This window comes from Lampetra planeri, chromosome 69 (assembly GCF_965212315.1).
Source record: "Lampetra planeri chromosome 69, kcLamPlan1.2.h2, whole genome shotgun sequence".
Classification (NCBI taxonomy): domain Eukaryota; kingdom Metazoa; phylum Chordata; class Hyperoartia; order Petromyzontiformes; family Petromyzontidae; genus Lampetra; species Lampetra planeri.
In genome coordinates, this window is record NC_136174.1 from 1,764,052 (window position 1) to 1,779,153 (window position 15,102).

The following is a 15,102-nucleotide window of genomic DNA, read 5'->3' on the forward strand; positions in this document are numbered from 1 at the left end:
CATCGTCACTCACAGGATCATCAAAGCTCCATCACATGACACGCATCACAGCATCATCACGCGTGGGATCATCACAGCTCCACACAGGCACTCATCAAACAAAGCATAATCACTCATCTCACAATTACAGCATCAACACACATAATTACTTATAGATTTGAAGCTTTCGTGACTGCAAGGATTCATATTCTTAGGTTTTTTCGGTAAAGTCACGTAGGTAAAACATTAAAATTAATCAAAGTAAAATAAAATAAAAATCACGACGTTTCGGAGGCAACACAAGCTTCCGTCTTCAGGTGGAACCGTCACAGCCACGACAGCTGTATCAAGTAAATGAGAGATTGCAGGAGCTACCATTCCATTTATATAATGGTTGGAGAAGGGGGGGGGGGGGTAAGAGCCAAATACAGCACACTTTTATTTTTTTATTAATATGGTAAGGTGAGGCTTAAGAGGGTGAGCCTTTGTTATGGAGAGGTATGGTTTGTGACTCAACCTGTGACAAGGAGACAACCACTAAACATGGTAAGTTAAATCTTTTTTGCATGGTTAATCACATCTTTCCAATGATTACTCAGTTTGTAACCGTCATCACGGTTGAAATTATGTCTGTGTTTGTATATTTGTATGACTTCGTGTACAAACCTTTGATGGTAGCCAGGAGGTTTGCAGAGAACCTTGGTCTCGGAAAAGACAAATTTCATGAGAGCCCACCGAGTTGTAGCAATGATTGGCAACGGCCGAAGCATCAGTTCTGCCGTGTTTCAGATCTGACTTGTGCTCGCAGACACGATCATAAACATGACGTTTCGTTTCTCCAATGTAGCAATCACCACAAATGCAACTCAATTTGTAGACTCCAGGATACTGTAAGTCAGGCACGACATCCTTCACAGATGGAATCAAATCACGGATTTTATGCACTGTACTGAATCGGACTTGGATCTTATGTTTGTTTAGAATTTTGGAGATCTTTTTGGTCACGCCTGCTATGTATGGTAACATGATAGTTTTGGTCGGAGTTTCATGTGGCTGTTTCTGTGTGGTGGGAGAAACAGCTTGGCGGATAGTGCGGTCAGAGTATCCGTTCATCCTGAGGGCCCGATGTACATGTCTTAATTCACCGGCCAGGTGGTGTTGGTCAGAAATGCCATGGGCTCTGTGGTATAGCGTTTTGATGAGAGAATTCTTTTGAGATGGGTGGTAGTGGGAATCCGGTTTCAAGTAGGAATCTGTGTGGGTGGCTTTCCTGTAGACAGAATGTCCCAAGGATCCGTCAGGCCTCCTCTCAAACAGAATATCCAAGAATGGTAGTTTACCGTCTTTCTCCACTTCCATGGTGAATCTGATGGATGGGTGTCTAGAATTGATGTGGTCCAAGAAGTGGTTCAATGCTGGGAGGCCATGTGGCCAGATGACGAAAGTGTCATTCACATACCTCTTCCACAGCGAAGGACGTAGGGTGGATGTCTGGATGGCGTCTGATTCAAACTTTTCCATGAACATGTTGGCTATAACTGGTGACAAGGGGGAGCCCATAGGGGTACCCTCATTCTGTTTGTAGAAGGTGCCATTCCAGGTAAAATAGGTGTTGGTGAGGCAATGCCTAACCAACGCAGGTACATCAGAATTCAATCCATGTTGGACTAAGTCCTCAATTATTGTTAGGGTGTCCGGTACTGGGACTTTGGTGAACAAAGATATTACATCAAAGCTGACGAGGATGTCATCAGGAGATAGTACCATGTTCTTAACCATAGAGACTAATTGGGTTGAGTTGAGTACTGCCGAAGAGGTCTTGCCTGTGAAGGGGAGCAGAGTATCTGATAGAAAACGGGCTAGTTTGTATGTAGGAGAGTTTATCGTCGACACGATGGGTCGTAGCGGGGTGCCTTTTTTATGGATTTTGGGAAGACCATAGAGTCTGGGAGGTCTAGCCGCCGATGGTTTTAGAGAGGGACGTTTGCTTGGTTCGATTAGGGAAGTCGAACTCGTGATGATACTGTTGGTTTTTGTCATTAGGCTTTTAGTGGGATCGTTTTTAATTTTGGAGTAACTCCCATCATTAAGAAGGTCCAGGATTTTGTTGTTGTATGAATCTTTATCCATGATGACCGTGGCATTGCCCTTGTCTGCCGAGAGGATGACTATATCATCTCTCTTTTTTAGGTCCGCGAGTTCAGAGCGTTCGTTTTTGCTGATGTTACTAGTGGGTTTCTTAGCATTCTTAAGAATAGTAGCTATTTCAGCTCTTGCTACATCCGCATGGATGTGTCCTATGCCTCTGAGGGCTACATCAATCTGAGAAATCATATCCTCTACTGGTATATATTTAGGGGTGACGGCGAAATTTTGTCCTTTGGCCAGTACCGTTTTTAGATTGTCAGAAATTGGGAGGTTACTCTGATTAATCACGGTCTTGTTAACATCCAGCTTTGAGATGTGTGGCTCTAGTTTCTTCTTAGATAGGAGGTTGAATTTAGAAATCAGGTTAGCTTTGCATTTGGCTGACATTGAGTCAGCAGAAGCAGAAGTCATGTTATCAACGTGGTTCCAATCGGAAGGTGACATTTTTGTGTTAACATTAAATGTGTTTGTAAGAGAGTCTTGTCTAAATTATCGAGTTCAGATCGGAGTAACCTTATTCTCTCCGAGATTAGTGATAGGCTAGCTTTAAATAAGATCTGTTTAGAGTTCGGTGAGGACACAGCAGCGGAGTGGTAGCTGCTGCAATCTCTCATTTGCTTGATACAGCTGTCGTGGCTGTGACGGTTCCACCTAAAGACGGAAGTTTGTGTTGCCTCCGAAACGTCTTGATTTTTATTTTATTTTACTTTTATTAATTTTAATGTTTTACCTACGTGACTTTACCGAAAAAACCTAAGAATATGAATCCTTGCAGTCACGATAGCTTCAAATCTAGAATTAATGCCCTCTACGGGGAAGAATTCCACCTATCTGTGAGAGTTTTTAACAGACAACGATACAAAGAAGTCACAGCTTCTCGAGAAGCTGGCCTTCCTCAAGAGATGCCGAGATAACAAGGTAATACCCATCGCTTTCACACTCACATCCGCTGCTGTGTCTTCACCGAACTCTAAACAGATCTTATTTAAAGCTAGCCTATCACTAATCTCGGAGAGAATAAGGTTACTCCGATCTGAACTCGATAATTTAGACAAGACTCTCTTACAAACACATTTAATGTTAACACAAAAAATGTCACCTTCCAATTGGGACCACGTTGATAACATGACTTCTGCTTCTGCTGACTCAATGTCAGCCAAATGCAAAGCTAACCTGATTTCTATATTCAACCTCCTATCTAAGAAGAAACCAGAGCCACACATCGCAAAGCTGGATGTTAACAAGACCGTGATTAATCAGAGTAACATCCCAATTTCTGACAATCTAAACACAGTACTGGCCAAATGACTAAATTTCGCCGTCACCCCTAAATATATACCAGTAGAGGATATGATTTCTCAGATTCATGTAGCCCTAAGAGGCATATGACACCTCCATGCGGATGTAGCAAGAGCTAAAATAGCTACTATTTTTAAGAATGCTAAGAAACCCACTAGTAACATCAGCAAAAACGAACGCTCTGAACTCGCGGACCTAAAAAAGAGAGATGATATAGTCATCCTCTCGGCAGACAAGGGCAATGCCACGGTCATCATGGATAAAGATTCATACAACAACAAAATCCTGGACCTTCTTAATGATGGGAGTTACTCCAAAATTAAAAACGATCCCACTAAAAGCCTAACGACAAAAACCAACAGTATCATCACGAGTTCGACTTCCCTAATCGAACCAAGCAAACGTCCCTCTCTAAAACCATCGGCGGCTAGACCTCCCAGACTCTATGGTCTTCCCAAAATCCATAAAGAAGGCACCCCGCTACGACCCATCGTGTCGACGATAAACTCTCCTACGTACAAACTAGCCCGTTTTCTATCAGATACTCTGCTCCCCTTCACAGGCAAGACCTCTTCGGCAGTACTCAACTCAACCCAATTAGTCTCTATGGTTAAGGACATGGTACTATCTTCTGATGACATCCTCGTCAGTTTGATGTAGTATCTTTGTTCACCAAAGTCCCAGTACCGGACACCCTAACAATAATTGAGGACTTAGTCCAACATGGATTGAATTCTGATGTACCTGCGTTGGTTAGGCATTGCCTCACCAACACCTATTCTACCTGGAATGGCACCTTCTACAAACAGAATGAGGGTACCCCTATGGGCTCCCCCTTGTCACCAGTTATAGCCAATATGTTCATGGAAAAGTTTGAATCAGACGCCATCCAGACATCCACCCTGCGTCCTTCCCTGTGGAAGAGGTATGTGGATGACACTTTCGTCATCTGGCCACATGGCCTCCCAGCATTGAACCACTTCTTGGACCACATCAATTCTAGACACCCATCCATCAGATTTACCATGGAAGTGGAGAAAGATGGTAAACTACCATTCTTGGATATTCTGTTTGAGAGGAGGCCTGACGGATCCTTGGGACATTCTGTCTACAGGAAAGCCACCCACACAGATTCCTACTTGAAACCGGATTCCCACCACCACCCATCTCAAAAGAATTCTCTCATCAAAACGCTATACCACAGAGCCCATGGCATTTCAGACCAACACCACCTGGCCGGTGAATTAAGACATGTACATCGGGCCCTCAGGATGAACAGATACTCTGACCGCACTATCCGCCAAGCTGTTTCTCCCACCACACAGAAACAGCCACATGAAACTCCGACCAAAACTATCACGTTACCATACATAGCAGGCGTGACCAAAAAGATCTCCAAAATTCTAAACAAACATAAGATCCAAGTCCGATTCAGTACAGTGCATAAAATCCGTGATTTGATTCAATCTGTGAAGGATGTCGTGCCTGACTTGCAGTATCCTGGAGTCTACAAATTGAGTTGCATTTGTGTGATTGCTACATTGGAGAAACGAAACGTCATGTTTCTGATCGTGTCCGCGAGCACAAGTCAGATCTGAAACACGGCAGAACTGATTCTTCGGCCGTTGCCGATCATTGCTACAACTCGGTGGGCTCTCATGAAATTGTCTTTTCCGAGACCAAGGTTCTCTGCAAACCTCCTGGCTACCATCAAAGGTTTGTACACGAAGCCATACAAATATACAAACACAGACATAATTTCAACCGTGATGACGGTTACAAACTGAGTAATCATTGGAAAGATGTGATTAACCATGCAAAAAAGATTTAACTTACCATGTTTAGTGGTTGTCTCCTTGTCACAGGTTGAGTCACAAACCGTACCTCTCCATAACAAAGGCTCACCCTCTTAAGCCTCACCTTACCATATTAATAAAAAAAAGTGTGCTGTATTTGGCTCTTACCCCCCCCCCCCCCTTCTCCAACCATTATATAAACGGAGTGGTAGCTCCTGCAATCTCTCATTTACTTGATACAGCTGTCGTGGCTGTGACGGTTCCACCTGAAGACGGAAGCTTGTGTTGCCTCTGAAACGTCGTGATTTTTATTTTATTTTAGTTTTATTAATTTTAATGTTCTACCTACGTGACTTTACCGAAAAAACCTAAGAATACACATAATTACTATTTCCACACACAGCATCACCACACACACCATAACCACACAGCAGACAGCATCATCACCACACAGCATCACCACACAGCTTCACCACACCCAGCCTCATCACACAGCATCACTACACAGCTTCACCACACAGCATCACCACACACAGCCTCACCACACAGGCTCATCACACAGCATCACCACACACAGCATAACCACACAGCACACAGCATCATCACCACACAGCATCACCACACAGCATCACCAGATACAGCATCATCACCACACAGCATCACGACACACAGCATCCCCAAACACAGCCAATGTCTCACTGCCCGCAACCCACACTCAATCCCATGTTGTCGTGTGTCGAGTCGTGAGTGATAGTCGTCTTTTACCTGCGCGTCTCCTCCAGGTGCCCCTATGGGAGAGAGAGATGCGTTACTGTGACTCTGCCTCCAATCCCTTGTGATTAGTGGAGTTCCCACTGCAACACCGCGGGTGGAATATAAACCCAAAGTCTTGGCTCACCAACACTGACTTACGGGGCAAATATTTCAGTGAGACCGGTTGATAGTCAACTATAAACTATTTAAAATTTTCCACGTAAGGCCCACTGAGTGATAGAGCTTATTTTCAGAAGCGACCTGGCCACAAATGATAGCTCAACGAAGTGGTTCATCACGTAGGAATTTATAGCAGCCCAATATTCTAAACGCACGTTTCCAAATGTGGAGTGAAAAACTGGAAGACCCGGAGAAAAATCGATGCGACCATGGAAAGAGACATGAAAACTACAAATAAATAAGGACGTCAGTGTTGGGATCAAATCCCCGACCTTCGGGAAACCAGGCTAGGTAGTTAACATCTCGCCACCCCTATGAGGATCAACACTGATTTGCAGGGAAACTATTTCAGAGTGAGACCAGTTGATATTAATCAGTGTTGAGATTCATATCTGTCGTCAATGCACACGTGGCAGGTCTTACAGAAGTGGTGGTGAATACACAAGAATGTCATTAAGACGCGTATGAGACCTCGTATTTATTTTAGCTTCCATAATCGGAAAAGTGAAGGTAGCGCATCCAAGAGGAGGTCCACAAAGTAAGAAGCAGAGATGACATCGGCTCGTGAGCAGGCGCTGGTGGATTGTTGCATCGCGGCATCATGAGATGTGGCAACGGCTTGGGGAGGCCTTTATCAATAAGTGGATAGATTATGGCTGATGATAATCATTAATACCGTGCACATTGTTGATGTATGGTTGATTTAAAATGTGCATTTCCAATAACATTCAGTTTATATTCACAATGATTCAAACTTAATGGGAATCTGTTAAAGGATGGGAGAGAGAATTTATTTAAATGAGAAAATATGAGCTGACTTTCCAAATGGCAGCCACTGGAGCTTCGATGCGAATCCATGAGTGGAGCTTTGTTCTCAAGCCCAGTGGATGCGAGCTCTCATTCAGAAGCCTCCCTTTGCTGATGTTGGTGAGAGGGCTCTGTGCCAATAGCGACACTGGAGACTCATTCCTCACCTGCAGGAACGCGAGCGAGTCCCTCTCCTGTGCTAGGACCTGCAGGCGAGTGGCTGCTGCCTGGAGCTCGCTGATCTCGCGCTGGTAGTGAGCGATCTTCTTGATCTGGGACAGCAGCTTGCGCCCTTTCTGCTCCGCTTGCTCTAAAGCCGCCTTCTCCTCCACATCCAACGCTGCTCTCGCGCGGGTGAATCTGACTGAGATTGAGGCCTTTTCATCTGTCATGGATCCCTGCTAAGAGAAATAAATGCCACCTCTGGTCCATTTTGAAATTACCCGAGTGCAACTCTAAGGTGTCCAGACAGTGATACGAGTCTGCAGCACTGAGGCCTCCTTCTTCCTCTGCCTCTGATAACGCCAATGTGCATTTTCACTACAACACGATTCGCCAAAACTGGCGGGGGCTGTGAGGCAATGTAATCATCAAATACCATAATGAGTACATTTAGCATCCATGCCATTATCATTGTGCAAGGTTATCAGGACGATGCTTTGTTTACCTTCGCATGAAGCGAATGTAAATCTGTAAAGAGCCTTAATGAAATGGGAAGTTAGTCCAATTCCTCCTTAAATTAATGTTTTGAATGTGAGAGAAAACTACATGTATGTCTGAAGAGAGGGGATCATGAAATCACTTGCTATACTGCCACCTGGCCACCCCAAAGCTTGAGTTATTTCAGTAAGATGGTGTACAACAGTCTGTGTGTGATCCACCAACTCTGCCACCAGAGTATTGGATAAGAGGTACATACCACCTCATTTGACCAATATGGTTAACAGTCGTTGAAGTGGTAAGTTGTATGGAGATTTCGATTTAAAGCTTTCGTGACTGCAGGGATTCATCTTCTTGGTTCTTTCGGTAAAGTCACGTAGAAGGAAAATAATAAAATAAAACGTTATAAAATACAATTCTCACAACGTTTCGGCCACAACGCAAGCAGCCGTCCTCAGGTGAAGAACAGGTCTGTCGGAAAGACAGTGTCTGAATGAACACCACCAAGCTTGGCTGCATATACTTAAGCTGGGTTAGAAGAGGAAGGGCGCCTTGACAAAGTAATTTGCATATCAACAGAGGAATTTAGCATATTTATGGTAAATGCAGATATGGGATTAGTCACTACTTGTGGAATGATTAGGAGGTGGGGGGCTCTCAAAGTTATATTATGCCCATGCATTATGTAGGATTATCAGCAACAAAGGGAGGAAGTAGGGTTAGCAGTAATAAAGGGAAGGAATTTTTAATAGTAAGGAGCTACAGCAGCCAAACCACCACGTAAAAAACGAAAATATAAACTACATCAATATCATGAATATACTAAATATACTCTCCAATAAGCTGAGCTACTAACAGTAAGTCATACATTACAATTCTATGTCGCAAAAAATATAATATGCCTCCAGCTAAACTTTTTCCTGACATCACACGGATCTACCCCGTACTATATACTGCCATAGACAAACCCAACATTAAATTATATACTGCATTACTATACACCACTATGCATTGTAATATTACACTATGTATTATTCTACCCACCCTACTGTATACAACACTGTTGTATATTCACTATACAATTACGATACTATATATGACCTTATATATTATATTAAGCATTACACTTTTATACTATTTCTTATTATACAATCTGCTATACACTATACCATTGACCGTCGCATGAAAGGTACTAAGAGGAAGCAACGAAATATGTCAATGGGAGAGTGGTGACAGGAGACTTGCAGCGGAGCCAAGACTCCATTCCCTGTGGAGAATACAAAAGATATATAGTCAATGCCAGTGAGTGGACTGCGGTCTGAAAGTCACCGTAGACGTGAACACAATTAGTTAAGATCCGAAATGGTTTATTACGTCCTTTCAATGATTGCTGAGCCAGAATCCATCTTCTCGGTTGAAATTGTCTCTCTGAGCCCACTGTAACAGTGATCTGCCACGGCTGAGGTGTTTGTCCTACCGTGTTTCAGGTCTGCTTTATGTTCACGATGTGGTCCGAGACATGTCGTTTGGTTTCTCCAATGTAACTGCTACCACAGAGGCAACTTAGTTTGTAGACACCAGGGTACTGTATGTCTGGAACCACATCTTTTACAGACGGGACCAGATCATGGATTTTATGTACTGTGTTGAATCGGACCTGGATCTTGTGTTTATTCAGGATTTTGGAGATCTTTGTTGTGACCCCCGCAATATAGGGTAAGGTGATGGTTTTGAATGGCTCCTCAACAGGATCCTTCTTGATGGTTGGAGTGATGGCTTTGCGGATTGTGTAGTCGGAGTAACAATTAGCCTTAAGAGCTTGGCGTACGTGCTTGAGTTCACTGGCAATTTGTTCCTGGTAGGAGATGCATTGGGCTCTATGGTGTAGAGTCTTGATGAGGGAATTCTTCTGGGATGGATGGTGGTGGAAATCCGGTTTTAGGTAAGCATCGGTATGGGTAGCTTTCCTGTAGACAGAGTGGCTCATTGAACCATCAGGTCTCTTTTAAATTAGGACATCCAAATAATTTTCGACTTCCATGGTGAATCCGATGGCTGGGTGTATGGAATTGATGTGGTCGTGGAATTGGTCTAGAGCAGGCCGGCCATGTGGCCAGATGACAAACGTGTCATCTATGTACCTCTTCCATAAGGTCGGGCGTAGAGTGGCAGTCTGGATGGCGTCAGTCTCAAATTTCTCCATGAAAACGTTAGCTAACACTCTACGCCCGACCTTATGGAATTCAGTGGGCTCACATGACATTGACTTCTCCAAGACAGAGGTTTTCTGCAAGCCATCTGGCTACCATGAGAGATTCGTTCATGAGGCGATCCACATATACAAACACAGAGAAAATTTCAACCGAGAAGATGGATTCTGGCTCAGCAATCATTGGAAGGACGTAATAAACCATTTCGGATCTTAACTGATTGTGTTCACGTTTACGGTGACTTTCAGACCGCAGTCCACTCACTGGCATTGACTATATATCTTTTGTGTTCTCCGCAGGGAATGGAGTTTTTGCTTTGCTGCAAGTCTCCTTCTACCACTCTCCCATTGACATATTTCGTTGCTTCCTCTTAGTACCTTTCACGCGACAGTCAATGGTATAGTGTATAGCAGATTGTATAATAAGAAATAGTATAAAAGTGTAATGATGTATACAACAGTGTGGTAGGGTGGGTAGAATAATACATAGTGTAATATTACAATGTATAGTCTAAGGTATAGGGTGGTGTATATTAATGCAGTATATAATTTAATTCTAGATTTGAAGCTTTCGTGACTGCAAGGATTCATATTCTTAGGTTTTTTCGGTAAAGTCTCGTAGGTAAAACATTAAAAAAGTAAAATAAAATAAAAATCACGACGTTTCGGAGGCAACACAAGCTTCCGTCTTCAGGTGGGACCGTCACAGCTGTCGTGGCTGAAACGTCGTGATTTTTATTTTATTTATTTTACTTTTTCAATGTTTTACCTACGTGACTTTACCGAAAAAGCCTAAGAATATATAATTTAATGTTGGGTTTGTCTAAGGCAGTATATAGTACGGGGTAGATCCGTGTGATGTAAGGAAAACGTTTAGCTGGAGGCATATTATATTTTTTGCGACATAGAATTGTAATATATGACTTACTGTTAGCCGCTCAGCTTATTGGAGAGCATATTTAGTATATTGTTGATATTGATGTAGTTTATATTTTAGTTTTTTACGTTGTGGTTTGGCTTCTGCAGCTCCTTACTATAAAACATTCCTTCCCTTTATTACTGCTAACCCTACTTCCTCCCTTTGTTGCTGCTAATCCTACATAATGCACGGGCATAATATGACTTTGAGACCCCCCCCCACCTCCGACGCATTCCACAAGTAGTGACTAATCCCATATCTGCATTTTCCATAAATATGCTAAATTTCTCTGTTGATATGCAAATTCCTTTGTCAAAGCGCCCTTCCTTCTCTAACCCAGCTTAAATATACGCTGCCAAGCTTGAAGGTGTTCATCCAGACGCTGTCTTTCCGACAGACCTGTTCACCTGAGGACGGCTGCTTGCATTGTAGCCGAAACGTCGTGAGAATTGTATTTTATTATGTTTAATTTTTATTATTTTATTATTTCCCTTCTACGTGACTTTACCGACGGAACCAAGAAGTTGTATGGAGATATGGGAATGTGGAATTTCCACCACTGCTTCAGTTTTTCAGTGGAGATGAGAACCACCTCTTTGTTCTTCATGATTATTGAGGCGCATTGACCGTAGTGTCTTTAGTCCCACGATGTGTTTGGAGCCAATGGAAGTCCACGTCAATGAATGGAGTTGTCCTCCATCACAAACCCTACTCAGAGTGGAGTCACGGGGTCACAGAGTCTGGCCCAGACGTGGTACCTGCACGTCCCTGCGAGTGGCCTCCATCCGCCTCACGGACTCCTCCGCCTCCTTCCTCTTCTCCTCCACCGCCCGCGTCTCCTCTCCCACTTGTTTCTGTGAGAGACGTCACCAGGGGAGACTCCACTCACTCTCTAAGCGTCTCCTCTCATCCCAACTCCACTGTAAACCCCTCCACAGTGACGGGGGCAGGAGCCCCGGTGAAGCAATGGAGGCTGGTGGAGCAAGCGCTGCAGGGAACTAATTTCACGAGGAGCTCAAACGTGCGCAGGGCTACCTGAGTAGTGGGTGAAACTACCTCAGCAATTGGCAGAGCTACCTAAGTAATCGGTGTGGCTACCTGAGTAGTGGGTAGAGCTATCTGGGAAGTGGGCGGGGTTACCTAAGTAGTGGGTGAAGCTACCTGAGTAGTGGGTGGAGCTGCCTCAGCAGTGGGCAGGGCTACTGGAATAGTGGGCAGGGCTACTGGAGTAGTGGGTAGGGCTACTGGAGTAGTGGGCGGGGCTACCTGAGTAATGAGCGGGGTTATCAAAATGGTGGGTGGGGCTACCCGAGTGGTGGATGGGGCTACATGAGTAGTGGGCGGGGCTATCCGAGTCGTGGACGGGGTTATCTGAGTAGTGGGTGGACAAGGCACCAGAATGTTATCTGCTTTGGCTGCTAAACAGGAGGTCGTGGGTTCGAACCCGACCCTGATGCCTGTGTAGTGTAGTAGAACGACACTACTGTATTGGCTCGGTATGGGGGCTGAAGGCAGGTGTCACGGGGGTCGTGTCGGGCCGTGACACTCTGCGTGAACCCAACAGGACACTTGACCGGATAAAGGCGGGCCAGGGGCCCCAGGGGAGTCACGTGGTTGGGGTTCGGGCCTTCCCAAAGGATTGGGAAGAAGGGCGTGGCCTGGGGCGGAGTCGGCCATACCGGAGTGGTTATAAGCGGGGTGTGGATGGAGAGCTGGACTGTTCTGGGCTGTTCTGCTCTGCTGCTGGGTCATCTCTGGGATGAAGCTCTCCGGTCTCCGCTAGTGGACCAGGCAGTGTGTTGGGCTGTCCTAGTTCAGTGATGTAGTATCCCCGTGTGTTGGTTAAGTTAGGAAAGGTGGCTACCACCTTAAGTCGTTATGTTAAGTGTTAATTGTTATGTTACCTAATAAATAGTGTTGCCTCCAATGTTCCAGTGTGCGCCTGAATTTAACCCACTACACCTGTATACAGTCGACCCTTCCACATCGCGGGGTTTTGGGGCGCAGGCCCCCCCGTGATCTGGAAAAAAAGTTTAAAATGTTTTGGTCTCCTTGGTCCCCTTGGCGGGCGAAGCGGTACAAACAGATACGAGAAACGCGAGATACAAAGATCACTGCGAGATATCAAGTGAGAGGCTGCCGTAAACACGCTTGGTGTCCTCTAAACCAGCGCATAGAACCGCAGTTCTTTTCGCAAACTAACTTTAAAAAAAATGTAACTTAAAAAAATGGTGTATATTTATGGTCTGTGTGTCCCGCGCGTGACGTCACTCCAAATGAGGCCAACCCCCCTCATTAATATTCATGAACAGGTAGGGTCCTCTACATGGACTCCCCCCGCCTCATTAATAATCATGAACGGGTGACGTCACCCCACAAGCCGCACCTCTCATTAATAATCATGAGCGGGTGACGTCACTCCACATGCCGCACCCCTCCCTTCATTAATAACCATGAGCTGAACAATTTTCTATTGAACATTTCAGATTTACTGCAATATACACCCGTCCTTGGAGGGACAAACAAGCTAGTTGAAATATTAAATACTTGAATATTATCCAGTACTGTACATATAATTTATGTATTTGAGTTACTAAACTTTTTGCGTGTCATCTGCGGCTTTCGCAAAACTCCCAAAAAATGCCAATTTCATTTCTTATTCTAGATTTGAAGCTTTCATGACTGCAAGGATTCATATTCTTAGGTTTTTTCGGTAAAGTCACGTAGGTAAAAAATTAAAATTAATAAAGGTGTAATGCGGGCGAAAGCGACCTTCCGGATGTGACGTCACGAGGAGGCGGAGCCAGGTGACGTGGGTGAAAGGTAGGGGGTCCTTAAGCGGGTAAACCGGAAGGAGAGGCAGTCGGGGTGTGAATGGAAAGGTGTGGGGCCACGCGGGCGTACGAGCCGAGGGGGCACCGTCAGAAGCGGGAGCCAACCCTGGGAACAGTAGGGAGCTACTGGGAGGTGTAAAGCTGCAGATAGAGATAGGCAGTAAGGCTGTGTGTGAGAGGCAGCGGGGTGGCTGCCAGGAGTCGCAGGAGCGACGAGAAGGCGAGACAGCACGAGGCTGTCAGAGCTGCAGCAGGAACAGCCAAGGGAGCTGTGTGAGAGTACAGCAGCGGAGCTGCTGTGGGGCTGCAAGAGCGACAAAGAGCAGCAGCGGGGCTGCTGATGTGGACTGGAGTGACATCGGAACCAGCACAGAGAGAATAAGAGAGACAGCCGTGTGGGAACGCAGTACGGACCGAATAAAGGACACTGAGCCAGAGATCGTGGTCAAGTCTTTTATTACACTGGGGTCAGAAGTGAAACGGCATGTCTAAGCAAGTAAGGAAGAAAATTCCCCCGGCGCCAGCATCGGCTTCTTCGTCCGACGACGACGAATTCCCTCCGACCACGGATTCTGCTGGGGTGGTGGAGGAGAGCCCTGCTGAGGCGAGCACGGGGACGGGCGTGGAAGATGTCGGCGCGATGGCGGGTCCGTCAACAACGTCGGACGCTGACCAAAGATGGCAACAGGTGGCAGAACAACTGGAGACACTCAAGGACGTCCTGGCGCATCTATGTCACCTCGTTACGCCAAGGACGACGATGGAACGAGAAGGTGCTCCACGGGCCGCCACGTTGCCTGCCCTGCCGCCGCCATTGGCCACGCGGCAAGAAGACGCCATCTTGCGCGCTCCGCGGCGCCAAACCGCCATCTTGGCCACGCCGCGGGCCGACGCCATTTTGAATTTGCCTCCAGAACAACCATCATTGGAAGACGGCGTAAAGAGGAGTCGGAGTCGCCACCTTACTACAGTTAAGGAATTCTCTATCGGGGGCGATTGGAGCGCTTTCGCCTGCCGATTTTTGGCGGCGGTTCGTTCAGCAAGATGGACCGATGCGGAGGCCTTGGAAGTGTTGCCGACTCTACTGGACGACGAATCTGTTCGATTTTTCCGTTCCATAACGGCCGATAGGAAGAAGACTTTATGTGGAGTTTTTGAAGAAATGGCCGACGCCTATGAGCCACCTGACGACGCGCATCGGCGATTCGCTCAACGACAACGAGCACCCGAAGAATCGCCCGTGGCGTTCAGGGGTGCGGTGTTGGAGCTGGCCATGGCAGCATATCCTGACACGCCACAGGATCTGCTCGAGCCTCTCATATTGGGAAAAATGCTGGAGCTGTCTCGGGATCTGGGGATCCCCATGCCTGTGTGTGGGCATGAGAAGCTCACGTCCGGGCGGCAGCAAAGTGTCTGGATGCGCAGTTTAATCTCCGTCGCTGGAAGCAAGTGGCGGCATGGACGGGTGGGCCCGTCAAGGAAGGAGGCGCGATGGGGTGGGACCCCACAAGGGCGATC

At 45.9% G+C, this 15,102-nt stretch overlaps 2 protein-coding genes across 2 annotated transcripts in view; one reads left to right on the forward strand and one right to left on the reverse strand.

Moving 5' to 3' along the window:
* LOC144737446 (E3 ubiquitin/ISG15 ligase TRIM25-like) overlaps positions 1–15,102 on the forward strand; it is a 227,628-nt gene that overhangs the window by 134,010 nt on the left and 78,516 nt on the right. The gene's annotated exons all lie outside the window — the stretch shown is intronic.
* Positions 1–15,102, reverse strand: part of LOC144737456 (E3 ubiquitin/ISG15 ligase TRIM25-like) — a 63,102-nt gene that overhangs the window by 3,955 nt on the left and 44,045 nt on the right. Inside the window, exons 2-3 of the mRNA XM_078620171.1 lie at positions 11,509–11,604; positions 5,988–6,010 (exon numbers count right to left, since the gene is read on the reverse strand). Coding sequence (XP_078476297.1) covers positions 5,988–6,010; positions 11,509–11,604 — 119 coding nt within the window. The remainder of the gene's footprint in view (positions 1–5,987; positions 6,011–11,508; positions 11,605–15,102) is intronic.